This window comes from Psammomys obesus, unplaced genomic scaffold (assembly GCF_907164565.1).
Source record: "Psammomys obesus unplaced genomic scaffold, mPsaObe1.curated_primary_1811, whole genome shotgun sequence".
Lineage (NCBI taxonomy): Eukaryota > Metazoa > Chordata > Mammalia > Rodentia > Muridae > Psammomys > Psammomys obesus.
The window spans coordinates 2,490,814-2,514,553 of record NW_026590767.1 but is presented as its reverse complement, the minus strand read 5'-3'; the positions used below and the strand labels follow the sequence as shown (position 1 = coordinate 2,514,553).

The 23,740-nt window shown below is 48.1% G+C and overlaps 1 protein-coding gene across 1 annotated transcript in view; it reads right to left on the bottom strand.

Annotated features, from left to right (window-relative positions):
- Nucleotides 1–23,740, bottom strand: part of Htra1 (HtrA serine peptidase 1) — a 47,233-nt gene that overhangs the window by 4,901 nt on the left and 18,592 nt on the right. Inside the window, exons 2-5 of the mRNA XM_055608971.1 lie at nucleotides 17,735–17,834; nucleotides 17,189–17,393; nucleotides 1,600–1,794; nucleotides 1,096–1,128 (exon numbers count right to left, since the gene is read on the bottom strand). Of these exons, the coding sequence (XP_055464946.1) occupies nucleotides 1,096–1,128; nucleotides 1,600–1,794; nucleotides 17,189–17,393; nucleotides 17,735–17,834 (533 nt within the window). The remainder of the gene's footprint in view (nucleotides 1–1,095; nucleotides 1,129–1,599; nucleotides 1,795–17,188; nucleotides 17,394–17,734; nucleotides 17,835–23,740) is intronic.

Here is a 23,740-nt window from a genome sequence, read left to right as displayed (position 1 = left end):
CACACACACACACACACACACACACACACACACACACACACACACACGGCCATATACACACAAACGCTCACATACGCAGACACATGGGCAGCAGGGAGAAGTAGTTGGGCTATGTCTGAGACTCAGGAAGACGGCAGACTGCAAGGAGGCCTGCAGATGGCAGAGGGATAGACATTTGGGTACTTGTGTCCTGCCAGCCACACTCAGCTGCAGAAGGAGTGACACAGGCTCCAGGCAGGGTTATCTTGCTATACATGCAGATGATTTCGAAATCCACAATATTCTCTCTTTTCTGGAAGGATGTCTCCAGAGTCTCTGAGCTGCTAAGGTGACTATTTGCTCCTTCTTCCCCTCCTGTTTCCTATGATCTTGAGGTGACTGAAGATGCTGAATTGGGCCCACAGGCCTTACTCCCAACAGCTACCCCAAGGGTATGGCAGGCACAGGGACAAGTGAGGATGTGGCTCTTCCCTGAGAAGTTTCTGGTGAACTAATGCCATGCTGACAAAAAGAACTTTCAGTATAAACCGCTCCTCGTATACTCCATACACGCCAGTTCCTGACACCAGGGAACCCAGCAGGAAGTATTGTTGGGTGGCCTTGATTTTCCACTCTCTTAAACAGCCCCCAACCTCTGGCATTCTGTGACCTGAAGCCTTGGATTTTATGCTGAAGTATTAAAGTCTAGGCTAAGTGAGACATCTGTAAGCAAACAGGTGGTTCCCGTCACACCCACAGGCATTCAGGGAGGGTTCCGGCATGGAGACGAGCCAGGCCAGCTCATCTCCACTCAGCCACCCTCAAGGCTGATGGCACCTTTCCGCAGCTGGCAGCACTTCAGGGACGTTACATCCCCTTCCTGACTGGGCTTGAGCTCCATGGCATCCACCTGTGGCTGGAAACACAAGAGTGTCCTCTGGCCTTACTGCGTCTAGAAAGGGCTGGTGGGGTAAGGGGCAAGAGCACAGAACATTCACTCACAGCTCACTATAAAGTTAATCACATGTTCTGACAAGCTCGTGTCCAAAGAGAAAGCAGAGAAAACAGCACACCCACAGTCGAAACAAACATGGCATAGGTACTGAAAGGCCTTACCAGGTTTACTAAGGGGCCTCCAGAGTTTCCATACTGAAACGGAACAGAAAGGGAAAAATGGTCAGGTCTGTATCCTATCACCCCCAATCAGTGTCTCTGCCCCACAGGTTTCAAAGCACTGTGCCAAAGCAGCCGCCAGGGAGCTTCCCCAGGCTTTGTCTCTGCTCACCTAATATTTGACTAAGAAAAAGGATCTTGACAATTTTCACTAAGCTTGGGACGTGTAGTAGTTAGGATATGTCATAGTTAGATGATTTAGTCCCGAGCCCACTGTGAACACCTAACCCCACTTTCACCTCCTCCTCAGATGAGACTGACCACCCACTTGCTTCAAGACACCAGAGTTCAACTCTGTGCAGCTTCAACACACATACGCACAAGCATCCCACTAGGACTACTCTCCACACGGTTTATTCTAGTTACAGGAATTCATGCAGACTGCAAGCCAGCTTCCTAGCAAGACCTTGTCCCCACCCCAGTAAGTAGAGGGAGTGGAAGGCTCACGTTGATGATGGCATCTGTCTGAATGTAGTCCATATCGGAGTTCCGGAGCCCCAGCTCTTTGCCGCCTCGCTGGGTGGTACTGACGATCCCAGTGGTGACTGTGTTTTGAAGGGAAAAGGGGCTTCCGATGGCGACCACAAACTCTCCTGGTCGAAGCTCTGAGGAGCGGCCCAGCAGCAAGACTGGCAGCTTTCCCTGTAAGCACAAAGGCCGGCGCTGGTGCACTGCAGCTTAGCAAGTTGGAGCATACAAATACAGGTGACCCAGAGGAGTCCTGGTATTTAGGGGCTGAGCTTGGGGCAGACACTCCTCTTCTGAGGGCCAAGCCCCTGCCATAATCCACGCAGCACAGGTCATTAGCAAGTCAATGAAACAGAAAACACCTGTGTCAAGGAAAATGGGAAAAGGTGACAGACTAGGCCTCACATCTTGGAACTATTTGTGCAACTGGACAGATGACAAGGGGAGATGACCTAGGTTTAAGACTTAGAGATTAAAGGCCCAGACAAGGCATCCTGAGCCCATGCGCCTCAGGGGAAGAGAGGAACCTCGGGTCTACTTTCCTACATGCATAGCCTTCCTGAGGCCTGGGATGTGGGGAACCCTGAGGGCAGGGACTCACACTGACTCCCTGGTGCACCCAGTGGTGGTGAGTCACAAAGATGAGCAGAGGAGCTGGCAGCACCCAGCCCAGGACCCAGGTGATGGACTGTCTCTCCTGCCCGCCCTGGGAAGACCCCATCACTACCTCTGCTCCCAGCTTAGGCAGGCTGAGGATACAGCTGAAGAAATCCCATCTCCCATGCCTTCTAGATACTGGGCGAGTCAAGAGCCCTAAATAACTCCTCATAACAAAATAGGACCCTCTGAAGGCAGGGAAGGTTGATGGGCTGGGGAAAGTGGCTGGAGGCTGCCTTCCTTCACTAGCACGGCCCCCAGGCTCTGCTTTCTTCCTCCTACATAGCCCACCAATCCTGAGTTCTGTATGCATTGCTCATGGAGTCCAATAAAGAGCTAGTCCTGGCTGCCTGCCAAGAGAAACTCTTTAAATTCATTCACCTTGATAAACAATAAGCTAAAAAAAAAAAAAAAAAAAGGCTCTTGTGTGGGTAGAGGTACGATAGGTAGAGACCAGTGACTTTAGCATTTCCTATCCCCTCTGAAAAGAGAACTGAGCCGCTGATTAGCTGGGGCAATTGTTTAGGAGACAAGGGAGGCTCCAGGACCTGGGTGACTTGAGATAGAACTGGACTCATCTACCCCACAGAACCATGACATCTATACACACACAGCCAGTAAGGCCAATACTGGCTAAGAAAACTCATGTAGAAGACAGAGTGCAAACTCTCACCAGCCAGGAGCCTGAGAAGCCCCACAGCCCCACCGAGCACCAGCCATCTTTGGCACAGGCTGGGGCCAGGCTGCCACTGAAATTCGGCATGAGCCTACCTACCTCTGAGAAACGGGAATAAGACGGTCCACCAATATCATGGGTCTGAACTAGGAGCCTGAATGGCTCTCTGGAAACAGCCTGCTTAGCTGGCTTATCAGCCAAGCGTCAGCTATTCACTATTCACTATTCAAATCTCCGAAAATTCAACGAAGGATTCCAGCAACTGTGCTGTGATTAGCCAGCGTATGTCACCTTCCCAGACACAGGCTATGACCCTTTCACTTTAAGGTCACCTGAGGCCAGAGCCTATGGCATTCCCTGCACAGACCCACTCAGCATCCAATGGCACGTAGCAAACTCAGCGCGATGTGTTTACTCTGGGTGGGCGCCAACAGTCCCGGCCAGCAAGCTCTGCCAAAAATGACCTCAGCAATCACGGCCGGGTGGGGCAAAGTCTGGCTGCTGCTAGGTGCTCGGCCACACTGGAGGAGGCCCACCAGGACAGTACCATTCCTTGGGGGCCTGAGGCTGGCTATAAGTCCTGTCTTTGAAGCTTCAGGGATTACTGTGAAGGGAAGGCAAGAGGACTGGCCAGATCCTGCAGCGAGTCAGCCTGGATATCCGAGAAAGCAGAGCTACACAGGGAGAGTCAAGCTTAGACTTGGAATAGTGGGCCCAGTTACACAGTGGGGACTACCTCAAGTCTGAGGTAAGATCCACTGTGGGAGGATCTTTATCAGCATTTGGCTGGTACTACTCCCCAGCCACTGCCTCTGCTTGCTAGGAGCAAAGCCAGATGCAGGCTTTAAGTCTCAGGGCCCTTAGACAACAGGGACCTAATGACAACCCTGTCTAGAGCTTCTGTCCTAAGCCTGACCTCAGGCACAGAGGCTGCTGGGAAAGAAGCAAATGTTTTTGGGGAAGCTGTGCAGACAAATGGCAGGGCCCTCTACAATGGCAGGAGATAGAGGCCTCTACGGTTAGAGCACTGGAAGGGCATGCCAGTGCTCCAAGAACAATGGTCTCACCCACTGTCACCAAAATAATCATGGATTTGGGCAAGGGGGAAACCCACGATGAGAAGCTACAGAGATGCCCATGTGACCACCCTGTCCACCTGCCCAGGTAGGCAGTGCCAATGATCTTGCCTTCTTAAACACCTGTTGCAAATCATGAAGGGTGATTATGAACACAAAAGCTAAACAAGCAGACGTGTAATGACAGGGTAAGGAGAGGGATGTCACAGTCTAAGTCCTCAATTTATATGAAAGGAACAAACCTTTCCCTGCCAGGTGGCAAAGTGTTTCAGGGCACCCTGATGAGCTGGGGGTACAACACCCCTACATACCATTTTACAGATATGGAAACCAAGGCTCAAGATGGAGGCGCTTCTCTCTGCCATTCGAAGCCTGGTGAATCTGGAAAACCAGCCTCGGGCCTCCATCCCCATAAGGCAGGAATTCTAATTTAGTTATAGGCAGAATCTCTGCAAGGGAGAGTAAGGTGGTGCCAAGATGGCAGACAGGCCAGATTTATAGCTCCATGAGGTCAAGCTGCCTTCAGGGGCCCTTTTGGCCCTTGCTCCCTGCAGGTGCTGGCTAGCTATGAGCCTCAGGCTCATTAGCCTTATTCAGGTCCAAATGGGGCTCTTTCTCAGCCACAATCCTCACCCAGGCCTGTCTGCTCGGTAGCTATGCCTTCACTGGCCAAATTCCTGCTCCGTAATTGAGCTTTTAATTCTACCCCTGTCTAGACAGCCACACTCTTGGGGGGACAGAGGAGATGAAATATATATACATGGCTGGAAGGCACAGCCGTGCTGCAGCCTTGACCTACAGGCGTCCTGCCACACTTCAGGGTCCCTGCTCTGTCCGCAGGCTGCTTCATGTGCCCACATCAAAGCTGTCTCCAGGCTCCTGGCTGCAGACATTCTGTCTGGGGCTCCCTTTGAAGCAGCACCAGCCACAGGCCATCCAAAAGACCAACTCTTCTCCCAACAGCCACTTCCCACACACACACCCCCCATCTCGCAACCCAAAGCTCCCCTAAGAAGTAAACAGGACAAGCATCCATTCTGATAATCGCAAAAGCAAAGAGGAAGGAAGGGACCCACAGTTCCTGTTGGGGAGACGTGAAAATGCAAATTGTGGACATACTACAGTCATGAGATGGAAAAACAGCTCTGAGGCACCATATCATAAAGCCAAGGAGCCCTCAGCCTTGACCAAGAGGGCCAGCAGCTTGCACTAGGCCAAAACTCAAGTCCTCCTAGGTTGAGGGATGTTACACAGTGAGTTCTCACCAGGCTGGAGAGAAAAAGCAGCCCAAGAGGCCAGCACAGAAGATGGCTATGAAAGAGGGAGACATATAATCAGGGCACCGCCTGATGCTGAACGGTATCCTCAAAGTTAAGAGAGTGACTAGGGAAAGAGATGGCTCAGCCAGGAAGCCTCATAAAAAGCCGCCTGTGGTGCCATGCATCTGTAATCCCAGCACTCCTACTTGAGATGGTAGACAGAAACAGGAGATACAGGCAGCAGTTCATGGACCAGTTAGCCTGGATAATTATATGCAGGGCTGTGGCAGAAGCAAGAGATATCGGAGACAAGGTATGTCTGAGTTAGGGTTTCCATTGCTGTGAAGAGATGCCATGACCATGGCAACTCTTACAAAGGCTTACAGTTCAATGATTTCGTCCATTATCATCCTCAGGGGGAGCATATTGGCATGGAGGTACACATGATGCCGCAGAGGTAGCTGAGAGTTCTTCTTCTTGATCCACTGGCCGCAGACGGGGAGAGAGAGTGACACTGGGCTTGACTGGAGCCTCTAAAACCTCAAGGCCCACTCCCTGTGACACACTTCCTCCAAAAAGGCCACACCTACTCTACATCTCTGATAGTGACACTCCCTATGAGCCTATGAAAGCCTTTTTCATTCAAACCATTTGGGCTCCAGCACCAACATCAAACAAGCTGGTGCCAGAGAAAAGATTAGGCAAGACATGCTCATACACACACCTGTTTCCGCTGTGTTCCATGCTCACAGGAGAAGTGGGGTTTGGGCTGAGTGCTTTTTTGGGGGGCTAAGTATTTTTAAATTTTTTTAATTTATTATTATTATTATTATTATGTGTCACACCACATATATGTTGGTCAGAGGACAATGTGGTGGAGTCAGTTCTCTCCTTCCACCTTGACATGGGCTCTGGAATCACTCAGCTCATCAGGCTTACACAAGCACCTTTACCCACTGAGCCACCTCCCTGGCCCTGGGTCCAATATTAACTCAGTCTATTACTTGCTTGATTTCTCTGGATCTTATTTTTACCTCCTCCAACAATAAGGGAGCTGAGTCTCGTCAGTTGTGCTGATAAAGGCTCTTTCCAGATGTGGCTGTTGCTGAAAATTCCATTAGCAGTAGTTAAATGAGTAAAGTGAGAAAGGTAATGGGGGACTTAAATTGCATACAACTCCCAATGAGGCCTCAAGATCGCTGCAGACTTCCAAAGCAACATGAGGAGAGATGTCTGGAATTGAACCAGCCATCCTCCAGAAAGGTCAGCAAAAAGCCAGGTCCCTTCACTAGCTCAGCTGCTGAGCCCAGGCACTCACCTCATTCCCTGAAGCTTAAAGAGAAGAGCAATAAAAACAAACCAATGAAGTCAAAATGAAAGGAAAGTTGCCAATTTTTTTTTAACTTAATAAGCCAAGTCAGTCATTTCTTTCTCTCCTTTGAAAAGTACAACAGGTTCCTCAGTTGCAAAAATATTTTTGTTGCTGAGTCTGCAGTTCACTGTGTCTGCCGGCTGCCCGGCACACTCCTGTTTAGGGACGGGGCTTTCAGGCTGGGCCTCACGTTGGCTGAAGTTTTCTTCAAAGGCTAATGTTGCAGCCACTGGCTGCAACTCAACTGAGTGATTCCACATGCCTTCTGGAAATAGTTATGTCAACCTTTCGTTTTCTTTAAAACCATGCAGTGGAGGGAACTATACAATCAACCCCAGAAAGAGGAAAGCAGATGGGGCTTGGGGAAGGGGGGTGATAGAATCTAAGAACCTGCCTAAAGGAGAGGGGAGAGTGTTCAGCCTGGGTGAGGAGAAACACAGCACGTGACCAGCAAGGGTGGTGGAACCACAGACTGTGGACCAGGCAGACCAAAGCCTTGCTGAGGATCAGGTACTGCACTTGTAGGGAAATGTGAAATAAAACATGGCGCCTTGTTCAAAGGATGATTTGTATTTGCTTTGGTCCTTGAAGAACAAAGAAATTCTTGGCACATGCAGACAACCCAACTGGCCCCACAACCCAGCACTCTGCCACCCAGCTTGTATGCTGAACCAACTGGGGTAGGGAAGTAAAGCCTGGCATCTCTTCTTCCCAAGGCCCAACCCATGAATTATGGATGACTTCAAGGGCTTTGGCATTACCACCTGTGTGGTGGGATATGTTGGGTACCTGGATCAGAGTAGAAGCTTTCTTTGCCCGGTGACCCATAGAACATACCATTAGTCTGTCACTCCAAGCCCTGTATAATTCCCTTCCCTAAATCTGTGACAGTAACTCCAATGCCCATGCCTCTTCCAGACGTCTTCCAGGCATGGGATATAGTTACAAACACTACACAAAGAAGAGAGGAGGCAGGGTCAGAGGTCTCTGTAGCAAGGTACTGGGAAGTCCAGGAGCTATCCTGAGAAGGAAGGAGGAAAAAGAATCACCTTGGCCAAGGCTCCAAGCCCACTGAGCATTCACCATTGTCCCATTGTCCCTTTGAATTTGTGTCTAGGACAAGACACAAATTCAAAGATCAAATCGGAACAGTGGCCTCAGAGCATAGGACCTTTCTGAGCCCAGGGCTTATAAATGCACAGGTCACGTGCCCACAGAGTCATCTGCCAAGTGGACTAAGAATGAGGTGCTTTGAATTTAAATTAAAAGAAAAAAAAAAAGGCTATGAATGATGGCCAGGTCAAGGGCATAACCTTGACAGAGTCAAAGGTGGCTGTGCTGAATGGAGGGATGAGACCAAGGAGCTGAGAAGTCAGGGCCGGAGGGATCGCTTACATGGGTACTGGGACCACCAATGTATCCAGGCTCAGGGGACTGTGTCACTGTGTCACCAGCATTCACTTTTCCATCTGACATGTTACTGGTGTCTAAGGATGTAGGACAGACGAGAAGTTGGTTGGAAGGGAGATGGAAAAAGAGAGTGATGGAGAGAGGCAGGAGGAGAAAGAGAATGCAGGGTGCAAAGGAAGAGAAAGAATGTAAACAATAAAATGCAAGCTCCTTCCTCCTCACCGTTTACCACCATAATATTTAGTCTCCCGTGACATACATGAAGAAAAGTTTGCTATTTTAAATATCCACAGGAGAAGAAACAGGATGTTGGTCAAGTCTTCCCGATACATCAACCCCTTTGACCACCGACCTCGGTATGGCTGCTGCTTCTGTGTCCAGTCATGGCAGATGCTCAATAAATATTTAGAAAAAACAATCAACAAACAACCTTTAGAAGATCCGTTAGGCTCTTAGAAAGGACGTGGAGGGGGTAGGCAACAGTCATATTAGCTAAGGCCTAGCGTTTCGGCCATGGTGACTGACCTGAAATGCCGTGGCTTGCCATTATTTATAAAGTGTTCCTGCTGTAAGATTTCAGTGTCATGTTTCACAAGTGTCTTGTCAATTAATGTTTTTATTAGAACAGTCAGTCCTCAATCCACCACAATGTCTTAACTCTCCCTTACCATACAGAGATTTCTGGGAGATTCAAAAACCAGTTAAGGGAAACTGTGTCCTATGTCCAAATAATTAAGAACTCTTTTCATTTTGAGCCTTTTAGGAAATTGACTACATAGAACGGCCTTGGATATTCCCAGAAGAAGAGCAGGAAAGCCAACTAACCAAGCCAGTAAGAAACAGACAATACAAAAAGATAACAGCTGGCCTTGTGTTCTAGAAGTTATCAAAAACTCACTGGAAAATGCCTGTTTGCACATGGTCCATGATGCAAATCCTCCAGGCTGGGCAGAAAAGGAGAACTAAGCTTTGCCCATCATCTCCTACCTGTCCCACAGCTAGCTCAAGGTTTCCCATCTCACCTGCACCATTCCTTCTGCAGATAAGCTCCCCATCTACACCATATACGGAAGCCTTTCAGCCTCCAGCAGATTCTTCCCTTTGTCTCCTTCACTCCACTGCACTCTGGTCTCCCACACTAATCTTGAGCTCCACAGCTTGTGCCCATGATTGCTGCATACGCAGACCTAACAGCATCTGGCCAACACGGGTGTTCAATATGACAAATGACACCAGCCAATGAAAAGGGACCCCCAAAGAGCTTAAAGCCGGAGAGTAACATAAAATAGCTTATAATTCTAGCCAATTCCTATTCACCAGCACCACAGAGAAATGGATGGACTAACACCTCTCTCTGCTCAGTCTGGCAAAACCAAAGCCTCATTTTCACAGAGGCAAACGCCCGAAAGAAAGACAAATGGAGTCAGCCTCACTGTATTTTTTTGGTCCCTTGGTGTTTCAGTTAGCTTGGTGCATGTTCTTCCCAGACACTTCCTGTTCTCTCAGAATAAGGATTCTGTTACCAGTGTTGGCAAAGTCTCACTGCGGAGCACTGGAAAGCAAATATGTCTAGCTTCCCTTACCATATGGTCTCCAGGCCAAGTATGGAACTCCTTTGGTACAGAATGAAAGCAGCCACCGACTAGACAAATGAACAGGCATGGCTATGTTCTGGGTTTGTTTGTTTGTTTGTTTGTTTGTTTGTTTGTTTGTTTGAGACAGGGTTTCTCTGTGTAGCCTTGGCTGTCCTGGACTCACTCTGTAGACCAGGCTGGCCTTGAACTCACAGAGACCCACCTGCCTCTGCCTCCCTGAGCGCTGGGATCACAGGCATGTGCCACCGCTTCTGGCTTATGGCTGTGTTCTGATAAAACTTTACTTACAAAAACAGATGGGGGTCAGGCATGGACTAGATGCTGCAGACAGCGAATGTAGACTCTAACACAAACATGCTCACAACAGTGCAACAGACCCCAGTACGTCTCCCCTAGAAGAGAAGGACAGGAAACATTCCCAGTGACCTGAGACTTGCTTTGCCTGAACCACAATATTCTCCCTCTAATTCCCTGCAAAGAGTGCCAAAGCAAAAAAAGGCACTGCCATATTAAGAGAAAAATGGAGCCAAAGAATTTCCTCCACCATCAACGAAGTTCTTGAAACAGGGCCAGAGAACACACAGGGCTCCAGTTCTGGGTTTGGGAAAGTGAAATATTTTCACATGCCAAAATGAAGTACAATTAGGAGCCATGCAGCCATTCACTTCTGGACAGAGGACTGTCACTGCAGCATAAAAGCCACCTTCCACATCCCTGTCTGTACTTCTTCCCTCATAAAATATTCATGCACATATCCCCCGAAAGAAGGTAAAAATCAATCTGGTAATAGGAGCTTTGTCAACAGGATCTGCAGCATCTCTGACAACTGCAGCAGAAGCCCTCCAAGATCTGGGAGAGACGACCACACAAAGAGCAGCAGCAGGAAGCACAGAGAAGCATCCAAAATGGACACACACAAAAGCCAGATAGGAAGGTTTGGGGCACTGTGTGCCTACTCCAGGCTCAGGAAGAGGGACAACATTCAGAGACTCACAGGCTTTTGGTTATCTGATTTGCTTCTGAAGAAGACCAGGAGCTCAGTCAGCATTCTCAGACAGTCAGGTTGTCTGAGGAGAACCAGCATGAGTCACACCCAGCTCCGAGCTGCCCCGCCTCCCTGGTTCCTGCCTCATCCCAAGCAGCCACCTGGGCCTTCCTCTCTCAGACAACCAGAGGCCAACTCTACATATTGGGCCAAATCATTGATATGAAAGCCCTAGTCAACACACCTCCTTCCCCCAAGTGACCCTGCTCTGAACTCCATGATAAAGCGTCAGCATTCAGATCCTGTCAGCAGGCTCAGCAGTAAGAGGACCCTTGGTAAAAAAAAAAAAAAAAAAAAAAAAAAAATACAAAACAACCTAACAGTACCCAGAGGCTATGACTCAGCCACTTCAAACAGGTCTGTGGGACTGGTGGGCCAAAGGAGGCCAGGCACGTTGTAGGCCTGAGGAGAGGAAGAAAACCACCTCAAGCCTGTATCCAAATATTTACCTGGTGGTTGGCGTCAGGGAAAAGAACCCAAAGGAAGTCTTACTGCCTCATCAACACTCTTGAGGTTCCAAGACCACAGGCTGAGTGTAGCCCTGGCTCAGGCTATATCTGACCAAAGCCAGAAGTGGGTGGCAAGAGTGCGAAGCCAGCGGGCTGCACAGTCCTCTTATCTGAAACTGGTTCAGAAGAGCCAGGTACTAGCCATGGTGTCTCTCTTCATCCATCACACTAGGGAGCTGTGGGCCTGGCTAATCTCTAAGCAGATGCTTTTGTCTCCATTAGCAAAGCTGTGGTCTATACCATGAGCAAAAAGGCAAGTGGGGAAGAAAAAAAGCTTATTTTGCTTACACCCGCACATCACTGTTCATCATCGAAGGAAGCCAGGACAGGAACCTGGAAGCAGGAGCTGATGCAGAGCCCATGGAGAGACACTGCTCACGGGCTTGCTCCTGGTGGCCTGCTCAGCCTGCTTTCTTATAGAACACCAGGCTACCACGTCAGCCTGAAGACGACCCCACCCACAATAGGCTGGTCCCTCCTCCATCAGTAACTAATTAAGATAATGCCTTACAGCTGGATATTATGGAGACATTTTTCTCAATTAAGATTCCCTCCTTCCAGATAACTCTAGCTGTGTCAGCTTGACATAAGGCTAGCCAGCACGGCTGGTCCAACACCCATGACCTGACCTGAAGGCCAAATGAAACGTGTCCTTCATGCACAAGCAGAGCAATGTTGAGTCTGAAAACAAATGAAGGGCTGGGGAGATGGCTTGGTCAGTAAAGTGCTTGCTGTGCAAGCATGAGCCCCTGAGTTTGATCCTCTGAACCCACAAAAACAGCTGGGCACAGAGGCACACACCTGTGATCCCAGCACGGGGGAGGTAGAGCTAAGAGGATCCTTGGAGTTTGCTGATCCACCAATCTAACCAAATCAATAAGCTTCCAGGTTTGCCAAGAGACCATTCCTCAAAGAGTAAGATTGGGAGCAGCTGTGACCTAAACACACGCAGAGAGAAAGACAGACAGACAGAGACAGGAGAGAGATGCAGAGAGACAGGGAGAGACAAATCAAAATCAAGTGAAGCTAGGTACAGGGTCACATGCCTGAAATACTAGTTATTTGGGAAGCTGAAACAGGAAGATCACTTGAGCCTAGCAGCTTGAGGCGGTTCTGAGCAACCTACTAAAACATACACACCCAAAAAATGATGGAAAATTAAACAATTATAAATAGTGACAGATTTCTATTTAAATGAGGAAGGAGAGCAAATACAGAATGTATGGAGTCTTGAGTCTTGGTGGGAGGAGGTTGAGGGGACTCAGATGTAAAGAACTACTTTCTGCAGTAAGTCAGGCAAGGGACATCCCCTGAGGCTAAAGCAGGGTGAGGGACAACCAGAAGGTGGGGATGCTCTAAGCCCCAGGGAGCTGTGCAGAGATGTTGAGGAGGAGGAGGATGAAGGAAGGGGCTCCAGATCAAGTCAGTGGTCCCAGGAAGGGCTTCAGGACACTCTGAAACAGTGGTCCTCAACCTTCCCAATGCTACAACCCTTCAACACAGTTCCTCATGTTGTGATGACCTCCAACCATAAAATTCTGTTGCTACTTCATGACTGTAACTTTTGCTACTGTTATGAATCCTGATGGAAATGTCTGGTATGTGACTTCCCAAGGGGTTTCGACCCACAGGCTGAGAACGGCTGCTCTGAAGGAGGGTTTACATAGAACGGGTGGGACAGCATCTGAAGGGATCAGTACAGCTGGAAAAACAGCTGGGTGACAAAACTTCCCTTCTGTCTTCTTAACACTTCCCCTCATTTCTCCCAAGCCCCTTCTCCAGACTAAAGGCACCTGATAGGTTTGAGTTTTACATTTCCCTCCATCTCTCACAGCTCTATTCTTTTTCTTAATCGGCTCAGGAAAAAGAAAAAAAAAAAAAAGACAAAAAACTGCCTTTGGGTTAAAGTTAAAAATATTCCACACACAGGGCCAGTGGCGAGTGTAAAAACACATTTGGAAGTAGTTTGTTCTCCAAGCTGAACTAGTTTGCCCTCAAAGCTGCTTTCCATTAAAAATGTTTACATGTGTGATCCCCACCCCCCCTACCTCCAGACCAACACTGATCCCACTGCAGACCCTCAGTGTCAGCTCTGGGACAGGAGCATCCCATGAGACCAGAAGGAAGACCCCCCAGGGGTCACCCTCTCTCCTTCACAGTGGGCCGCCTCATGTGAGCCTTTCTCACTAAGTTCTTTAGGGTCTCAAAACGCAGCAAGCAGAGTGAAGGCCCAAGAGTGTCTGCTCAGCAGACAGAAACAAAAGAGAGTCTTTTGGTCACAAGCCCAGAAACCTCTGTAGCCAACTGCAAGTCAAGCAGCTTCAAGCCCTTAGAGATGTGAGGAGGGAGTGAGCAGGAGGAAGCAGAGGAGCCTGGGAAGGGCCCACTCTGTAGCAGCAGTGGCCTACACACTGTGACCTTTCTGTGAGCAGCAGCCATCAACAGTTTGCAGTTTTAAGGGGCAGCATGTGCTTATACTACTTGGGCCTTGAGGGACTGAAGCACCACCCAGGCTGTCCAATGGTGGAGATAAAGATCCACCCCCCAAAAAAGATGGCTGGTACTCTGGGGGGGGGGGAGGTGTGTGGGGAGATATATATCAAGAGGACAATGACATCAGATGTCCACTGCACCTTCCATTTCATGAAAGACATGTTCAAATAGGGCAATTTCAGTGTGAGTCACAGACAACCCTTCAAGCAAACTCATGATGCTGATGAGAATCTGAGCCCAGACGACCAGTGCCTGAATTAGTCACTGGGCTTGAGGATGTGGTTGTGGTCCCACACTACATTCATCGCGCTGTTCTTATATGGCTCTGGGGAGGCCCAATCATAGTCTCACATGACAAAGTGCCCTTGAGGATGATTTCCCTGCCTGAAGCCAAGGTTGACCTGGAACTTGTTGAGGAGAGGCTGTCCTTAAACTCCCAATCTTCCTGACTTCACATCTTCCCTCCCTCCCTCAAATGCTGGGACTAGAGGTATGCAGCACCACAACCACAATCCTAGTCTATCTTCTCTGACCTTCCCTGACCTGTTTCTTTGTTGTTGCCCCTAAAATGAGGACACACTAGGCAAGCCCCTCTCCCATCCACATCCTACCACACCTTGCTCACATCACAGGCTAAGGGATAAATTCTGCTGGAAGGCAATTCACCTGGGTGGCTAGTTCCTTCCAAATCAAGCTTTGTCACAAGCCAGACTCTCCCCACAAATTAACTTTCATCAGAACAGGGACAAACAGAAAAGGGGAGGGGGCAGGTTAGTCAGCTGAAATCAGGCTTTCATGTGGGCAGGTGTCTGCAATGCAATAGCCTCTCATTTCCAATTCCATTTTCAAAAGCTACATGAGTTCAATTTTACATTTCCAGACATCCTTGGGGAGGGGGGCAGCACAGATCAAATAGCAGGCTTCTAGCTAGAGAGCTAGACTCCCAGGGTTTGCCTGAAACCCTTCACACAGCATCTCTGTTGAGAGCTTTGACGTTTTGCCTGGACATGCCAGAGGTGACACGAGGCTCCTGTCTCCACATTGGCTCAAAATCAGAAAAGAATATCCCTGGGCTGGAAGCAGTCACATGGCATGGGCCCATGCATTCCAAACATGAAATTACTTGAGGAGACAGCTCACACACCGCACAGGCGAGAGCCCTGCCTGCAGATGGCCAGGAGGCCCCCAGTGCTATCTGCCTTTCATAAACTCAGCGAGTCCCAAGGTCCTACATGTGGCCACTGGCTGTGCTATTCTGGCCAACCTCCTTCCGGTGCTACCACCACATTCCAGACACCTTCCCAGCAGCACTCCTAAATGGGGATGTGCCAACCTTTCTGTGGGCTATTTAAAGTTGAGCTACTCCATCCCACGTAAAGGCCAGGCTCTGTCCTTACGGTAATAACTATGGAGTTGGGTATCTGGAATCTGCAGCCTGGCTCCGAGAAGGCTAGGGGTGATAAGGCACAGGTGCGGTCACTGAGCCGTCTTCCTTCTTTTATAAAACGGGAATAAGCCAGAAACCCCGTACACTAGAGTGGTTAGACAGGAAGGCAGCAGGGCCTGGCCCAACCGCCTTGGTACCAATAAACACATTTAGAAAGATGAGCCGCTGAGAGGAATTCAACAGTAACTTAGCAGAAATAGCACACAACTGTGACCTCACTAAAGTCACCTACATGGGCAGAGCCTGTAACATCTACCACAGCCAGCAGCCACCGCCTCGCCACCCAGCCTCTGAGAAGGTAAGGAATAGGCCGGGTGTGGGAGGTTTCCTAAAGGCTGCCTGATGCTGTTTTAAAAGGGATGGAAGGACCCAGAATCCTACTGCCTCGACAGCAGTACACTGAACATCTGGAACACACAGTAGGACTTCACGCCTCGCTGGCTTCATAGCTAACAGTCAGAGGAGAAGCAAGCAAGAGCTTCACGAGAAGATGCCACACTTCATTACCCGCCCTACCGGGTGCCTTTTTCTGCACCAACCACAAAATTCCCACCCACCCTTCCACCCTCTAGCTGAAGAAATTTCCAAGGACAGGCGGAAAGCAGAAACTCCAGTCCTGACACATGTGCAAACAGAGAACACATCATCATGTGATCCACAGGAGGCAGAGTGGCAGTTCTTGCCGGTGATCCAGTAAGAACTGGATTTAGTTTCAAGCATGAAGTCTTTGCTCACCAAGGCTGGGAGATGTGGCTCAGTTGGCAGAGTGCTTGCCTAGCTCTCACAGTATCTGGTTTTAGCCCCAATAATGTAAAAACCTAGCCTGATCATGCAGGCCCATAATCCTCTCATATGCAAGGTGGAGGTGGAGGAGTCAAGGTTCAAAGCCACCTGAGCATTATAAAATGTGTTTGAAGGCAACCTGTACTACGTGAGACCTTAAAGAAAAAGAGACAGACTTCATTGAACAAAAATGACTGCAAACAGGATACCAAATTTTTTTTTAATTACTTTCTTTTCCTTTAATGAAACAATTTTTGCTGGGCATGGTAGTACATGCCTTTAATCCCAGAACTTGGGAGGTGGAGCCAGGAAGATCTGTGAGGTCAAGGCCAGCGTGGTCTACAAAGTTCCAAGATAGCTAGAATTTGAGATTTTGTCTCAAAAAAATCACCAGAACAGGTAGGATTAGAAGTAGAACCTGAGCTACATATACTCCAACAACCCCCAAAGCAATTCCATGTAAGCATTTCTCTAGCCGAGCTCACTCTCACTATGTCTCCATCTTGAACCTGGCCCTGCCTCTAAGTTACATGCTCATAGAAAATTATAATTTGGGCAGATATTGCATTCCAGCCCTTTTCAGGGGGCTATGTGCATAGCAGCATATTAAGTAAGGATGTTAAGGGGCTCAAGCTGGAGAAATGTTAATTTTGTCTTAAGGTTTCCAAAACCTTGAGTATAAAAAGCTTAAGGAGGAGCTGGAGAGATGACTCAGTGGTTAAGAGCACACAGATTTTGCAGAGACCCAGTGTCACGTGGTTTAATAACCCTGCAACCCCAGCCCAGGGAATCCAATATCTCTATGTCCATACCCACATACAAACAACACATAATTAAAATAATTTTTAAAAGTCTGTTTTAAAACCTATCCCCTAGACCTCGGAGAATCCAGGACACATCAGTGGAGACAAACATAACTTTGTAACTGGTACTTCACCATCAGGGACAGGGGTTTCCATTCTCACCAGACACCCATTCACTTCTTTGCAGCCTGTCGATTTGTAATGATACAATGCTACCTTAAAAACCTCTGATCTGAGAGCCAGCTTCTTCCAAGGGCTTCCCTATTCCTTCCCCTCCCGCCCAGGCACCTTTGGTGAGACCTGTTTGGCTCTGAGGCTTCTATGTTGTTCCTGAACGTTCCCCAGTACCATCGAGCCCTGACGTCCTCACCAGCTCCAGGTCTAACCTCTGACAGCTGGGCTCTGCAGGCCAGGGTGGCACTCTGGCCTCAGTCGCTTCTCACCTGGTGGTCAATTTTGATAAGTGCGATGTCTGCCTTTTCATCCACATCCTTGATTTTAGCTTCATAGGTTGCTCCATTCTTCAGCTCAACCTTGACCCTGTTTTTGTTGGTCACCACGTGAGCATTGGTCACAATCAGTCCATCCTCAGACACGATAAATCCGGATCCACTCGCCACTGGCACCTCCCTCTTCGAGAAAGGAAGTCTGAAACAGACATTAGTTGAGCTTGAACACCTCAAAACCCTCACTGACACACACAAGTACATGCCTCTGCAAGAGCAGCCCCCATACATCTCGCAAGTTTTTAGCGATTTAAAAATAACATTAAGCTACTTGTTGGAATGCATCAAAAATATTCCACTTAGAGAATTATTTCCTGGGATTCTCTTCAGAGCTAGAAGCCATTAAATGGGCCGAGATTATAGATCTAAATGGGGAAATTTTCCTAATACAGAGTCTACCCAGTGACATCCCTGACACTTTAATGTGCTTCAGAAGCAGCTCTGATGTTATTTCTTAGCGAGGGGACAGGAATGCCTCTTTACTTGCGATACAGTTCAATGTGAACCACGGCAGGAGCGATCTTCTCCACCACATCAGCAATAAAGTTGTATTTATGGCGCAGACTGTTGGGATCTTCCTGCCCTGAGGACAAAAGCAAAGAGGAGACAATTTAGTGATGGTGGCCTGTGCTGAGGCCTGGAACAAGGTATGCGTTAGAGGGAGACAAAATGCACTAAAGCATCATACATACGCACATGCATGCTCACTCAGGCACACACATGTGCTACCATACATATGCCTACATTCACATGAACATATATGAGCATACGCACATGTGTACACAATTGTGCAATCATACATAAAGAGCATATGCGCGCGCGCACGCACACACACACACACACACACACACATACACACACACACATCCCGCTATGGAAGGGAAGCAATCACTCCCCAGGCTCCGGACTATGAGTCAGAACTGGGACCTTTCCAGGCCTCTTGTGACCCATCACAGCTGCATGTCTCCAGGCTTCCCCAGATGGTCCGGGACATCTGCGCGCCATTCTTGTTCCATTGGGGTTTGCAGTACTCCAACTGCACATATCTGGGCACAGAAACACGCAAGGACCAGCTTCCTATGCTGGAAGGGAGCCTCCAGAAACAAGGAGGCCTCCGGTCCCCTCTTGTTCCCCTCAGCCTGATTCCCTTCCCTAAGCTGCTGGACACAGCATGAAATCTGATCTCTCTTTCCATGGGGTGACGTTCTCAGGTTCAGGAAAAGGACTGCAACAAAGCAGTTTGACAAACTCATGGCAGAAACATCTTACTCTGTCTGCTTTCCAGACCTTTTACTTTTCTACTTTGTTGCAGACTTGGAAAATTAGTATTGTTACCATATTATATTTGGGGAAACTGAGGCAAGGATTTCTCCATGGATACTAAATGGTCTTAATAACAAACACGAATAACGAGAAAATCTGGGAAGCTCCTCCCTCCCCAACTGCACAGTTTCATCAAATTTCATCAACTCTTCCTCTTCTGCAGTGGGATCACACAGCTCCTGTGACAATTACTTTCTGTTGCTATGAAAAGACACCATGACCAAGGCAACTTATAGAAGGAAGCATTTATTTGGGCTTACATTCCAAGGAAATAAGAGTCCATCACGGTGGGGGTAGCAGGAACAGGAAGCTGAGAGCTCTCTTCCTCAACCACAAGTACAAACCGGAGAGAGAAAACTGGAGGTGGCGAGAGGCTTTTAATCTCGAAGCCTACCCCCAGTGACGCACTTCCTCCGGCGAGGAGGTACTACCTAAACCTTCCCAAACAGTACCACCAACTGAGAACCAAGTGCTGAGTACCAGAGCCTATGGCTGGGGTGGGATGGAGTGCGGTGGGGAAGAGTGTGTGCCTCGTTTAAACCACCACAGTTCTTCTCCTGGGGTTCTAGGTAGTTGTGATTTATAGGTGTGTCCCCCTGAACACCCAAATAAAAGATGGAACTATGGGAGTGGAAACGTTCCTCCTGAACAGAGTCTGGCAAGCATCACTGAGAGACAGCTGTAAACAAGTACCTCTGGGCTTCCTGGGACCAGCTTCCTGGGCAAGGACCAAGTGGAGGTTTAACTCCAGCTGGCCAGCACCCAGAGGGCACGCGGTATTCTGAAACCACCAGAAGTACAGCTGTGAGACTCTTGTCCTGAAAAATAATTAACTTGCTTCTCCTTTCTGTTGTGCTATATTAGGCAGAAGATGATAGCTCACACTAAGGTGAACATAAGCATGAAAATTTCAGGCTCAAATGAGAATCAGACGCCTTTCTCAGATACAGCGGGGAAAGTGCCTTCAACGTCTGTCCGCCAGCAGAGCTACAAGGATCTGGCCTAGGCACAGGAGGGCCTGAGGCCCATCCTCAATCCACACAGTGGCCTCCATCTCCTCACCAGTGAAATGGGGTCAATGCCTCTAGGATGAGTTGTCTGTGTGTTCTGCTCCTCCTAGTTTGATGCCCGATTGGAACTCTCAGCCCGACAGGAGGCACCAAGACAAAGAGTGAGCACAGGCTCTGGGAATAGGTACAGGACTCTTCCATTCGCTAGATGAGGCAGAAGGAGAAGGGACAAGGAGAGAGAGTGCCAGCTGCTGACTTCCACCGCTGTCACTTGATAGACATCCACAGAGAAACTAAACAGAAGCAAGCAAGCACGGGAACATTCACTGATGGCTCAAAGACAACAAATGTCAACCCCCTGCATGGAGCCCCTGTGTGTGGCTTCTGCACCCGCAGCTTCAGAGCATCTCCACATGTAAAGGCAGCACGGTTGGGGGCCCCATCCCTGTCTCATTTAACAGGAGGAGCAACTGTTACTGCCCCCTTGTGTCTACAAACCCTGGCGGCCCTGTTGCTTTACTCTCCACTGCAGTCCTCTGCCCTCCTTGGAGACTGGTCAACCCGGAGAGACATCCACCCCATAGGTGAAGCCAGGCTGGCTCTACCAAAATCTCCCCATAGGTGTGTGCAGCTAGGCTGACTCTGTCAAACGCTGCCCTCCCAGGTAATGCAGGGGTCGGAGTAGCTGCATCTAGACCTCAAATCAGGCGAAGAATGCCGAACGCTAGCTCTGCCCTCTGGTGCTCACTGATGTCTCTGGGCACCATACCCACCACTGTGTGGCCTCAGTCACATCACCAGACTCTACTCCTTTAAGCTTAGTCCCTTGTCAGAAAAAAATGTGAAGATAAAAGCTCAGAACTCAGTGATCACTGTATGATCCCCTGCCCGGGAAGCTCTTGATGAAGCCACGGAATATATAGTTCAAGAAGAGAATGGCTGTTCAGAGGAGGCTCTGGGCAGATGTGAGTGCCGTGGACATCAGTGAAACAACAGGGAGAGGAGGGGGGCACAGGTGCCACCTACGCAAACTCAGGTGGGTCCTGGAGTTCCCAACGTCACTGTGGCCCCTCCTGCGCTGGTCTGACGGGTCATAACCTGCGTCTTCCCAGCTCACGAAGTTACCCCACAAGTCTGCAGAAGAGGCCAGCATTGGGTCCGCAGCCCATATGGGCACTCTACCCCAATGGAGCAACCTACCAGAAGGAAGCACACCCCAAGAAGCATGACCTCCCCAGCACCACACACACTGAAGTTAGAAGGATGAAAGTCTGTGGGGCTGAGGCTAGCCCTTCCTAATTGTTCCTGACTATACAGAGCAGAGAGCAGAAGCTGGCTGCCCTGTAGTAATGGCCTACATACAATGAGGCAAGAGAGGAAAATAAAAGGCATGGAGGTTAAAAACATAAAAATGCTTCTATTTGCAAATGACACAATGGTCCTTCTAGAAATTTCTTAGGAATATAAAAAGAAAATACCAGGATAAGTGAGTTTACTTGTGCCGTAGTAAACCACTTAATACACAGAATCCATTAGATTTTGTGTATTTAGCAATAAACAGTTGCAACAAAAACTTACAAATATCATAATATCAAAAGCATTTAAAACGCTTGGGAAATATCAACAAGGTTGTGCAAGAACTGTCCCTTCAAAGCAGTGCCCAAACAAATTAAATAAGACCTAAATAAAGGCAGAGAAGCAGCAGATTACAATATGGAGACTCAATATTGCTCAGTTTACAATTCTCCTCAGTGGATGTAGAGATTAAAACACACTTCCCATTGGAGAAAAAAATAAACCCTCAGGAGTTTTGCTAGAAACTGATAATCTGTGTCTAAAATGTATGTCGACAGTAAAGGCCTATATACATAGAGAGTCTCAGAAAAGAAAAGCCGAATGACTTACAACAGGGCTTTATTCTTAAACAAAAATTCCACATAACATGAATAGTGAGCAGAAAGATGGGTCATGGCAATTTTCAGAGGTAAGTCTTTCCTCTTAGCTAATAAGTACTTAGTATTACTGATTTTCACACAACAAATGGCCCATGAAGAACAATTTCTTACAGCGTTATGAGCTCGTGGCTGCCAGGGTTCAATCCCGAGAAAGCAAAAGACCAGTCTCTCTCCTTTCTAAACCGTTAGGCACCCCGCTCCAAACCCTTAGAGCCCGACATCTCTGGGCAGTATGTGTTAACCACTTTCTTTTACTTATTTCTTTACATTTTGCTCGCAAGTTCTCTCTACACAGCCCGGTTGACCTGGAACTCACTGTGTAGACCAGGCTGGCCTCAAACTCACAAAGATACGCCTGCTTCTGCCTGTTGAGCGCTGCGATTAAAGGTGTGCACCATCTCCACTGGCCTTTGTCTTTTTTTTGCCTTTTTTTTGTCCTTTCTTTTTTTGGTATTAACTACCTTCAACAACTGCCTTTTAGAAACAAGGAGAGAAGCACACAGTTCCCAGATCCTCACCAGATGCTTACATTCCCTATGTAAAGGGCAAGGTGTTTTTCGTGCAACCTACCACATTCTCCCATGCATGCTAAGTAGGCTCTGGATATCTAGCCATAGCGAATACAGTGTAAGTGTCCTGTAAATGGTTGTTATACTGTTGCTTAAGGGATTTTCACAAGGTGAAAGCCTATGCACATGGTCAGTACAGAAAGAGTTTCATCTGTGCATATAAGATTAATATATATATATAGAGAGAGAGAAATGACAGATGACTATTAGTGACAGTTGAAGATAATGCCATGATAATGATGTAGCTCATGGGCAGAAGGGGGACTAGCACACCAGAGGCTTTGGGCTTCACCCTCAGCACTGCCTGAAATGGGATGGTGGGATCACATACGTCTGTAATCCCAACCACGCTAGGCGAACACCATGCTCACACTCAGCCTCAGCAGCCCTTAGCCCAAACAAACAAACAAACAAACAAACAAAAAAAGGAAGGAAGGAAGAAAGAAAGAAAGAAAAGGTAAACTGACAATAGATGATTGATAGCTACAGAGGTCCATGCATGGCCAGCTGAATCCTCGGAGGAGAAACCTGAAGACACACAAAGCTGACTATTTGGCATCATACATAATCATGTATAAGAAAACTGATTGTAGCCAGGCGAGGTGGTACCTCTGTTTCCCACAAGTGCTGCCTGTAACCACAGCACTTGGGGGAGACAGAGGCAGGCAGATCTCTGTGAGTTTAAGACAAGCTTGGTCTATAAAGGCAATTCAGGACAGCCAAGGCTACATAGAGAAAGAAATCCTATCTCAAAACAAATAAACAAACAAACATACAAAACAAAAAAATTGCAGTAAAAATGAAAAAAAAAATCGGACTTTTTTTTGTTTATTTTTAGTATCTGTCAAAAGAATACACACACACACAAGTAGGTATGTGTTTTAGATATATGAAAAATGTGTTTTTCTTTCTGTAAGGCAGAAATGTCATGCAAAGATGAGACTGGAGCCAGAGAGCAAAATCTTGACAGGGTTAACGCCATGATTCTCAATGTCTGTTCCAAGGCACTCCACAGAATATCGCAGATCCATGAGAGACATCCCATTCCTGGGAAAGCAGAGAGACCTGGCCTTGGGTGGACATCTTGCAAATCAGTTTCAAAACTTGTGTCACCACATTCCTAGGACGTCCCCCTATCTCTGTAAGGTGAGGCCGCTGGCAGTTGCTTTGATAAAAGGAACAGATCTCAGAAAAATTACTTAACACTGGAAATGGTGAAAGAAGTACTCAATTTGACTGTGATACTAAAAAGGTCAAGGGTCGCTAGTCTCATTTGCCTTCCTGATGTTGTGATAAATACCACAACCAAAAGCAACTTGAGGAGGAAATGGGTTATTTTCCCTTACAGGGAAACCAGAGCAGGACTGAAGCAGAAGGCATAAAGGAACGATGCTTACTGGCACGCCCTCCCTGGCTTCTACTCAGCTTCCCAAGCTTCCTTACACAGTCCAACACCCTTTTCATAGGAATGCCATCACCCACAGTGGGCTGGGTCCTCCTCAATTAGCAAGCAAGAAAATGTTCCACAGGCCAATGTGATTAGTAATGCCCCAATGGAGACTCCCTCAGATAACTCTGGGTCACGTAAGTGGATACCTGAAGCTAACCAGAAAAGCCACGAAAAGAGGTGTA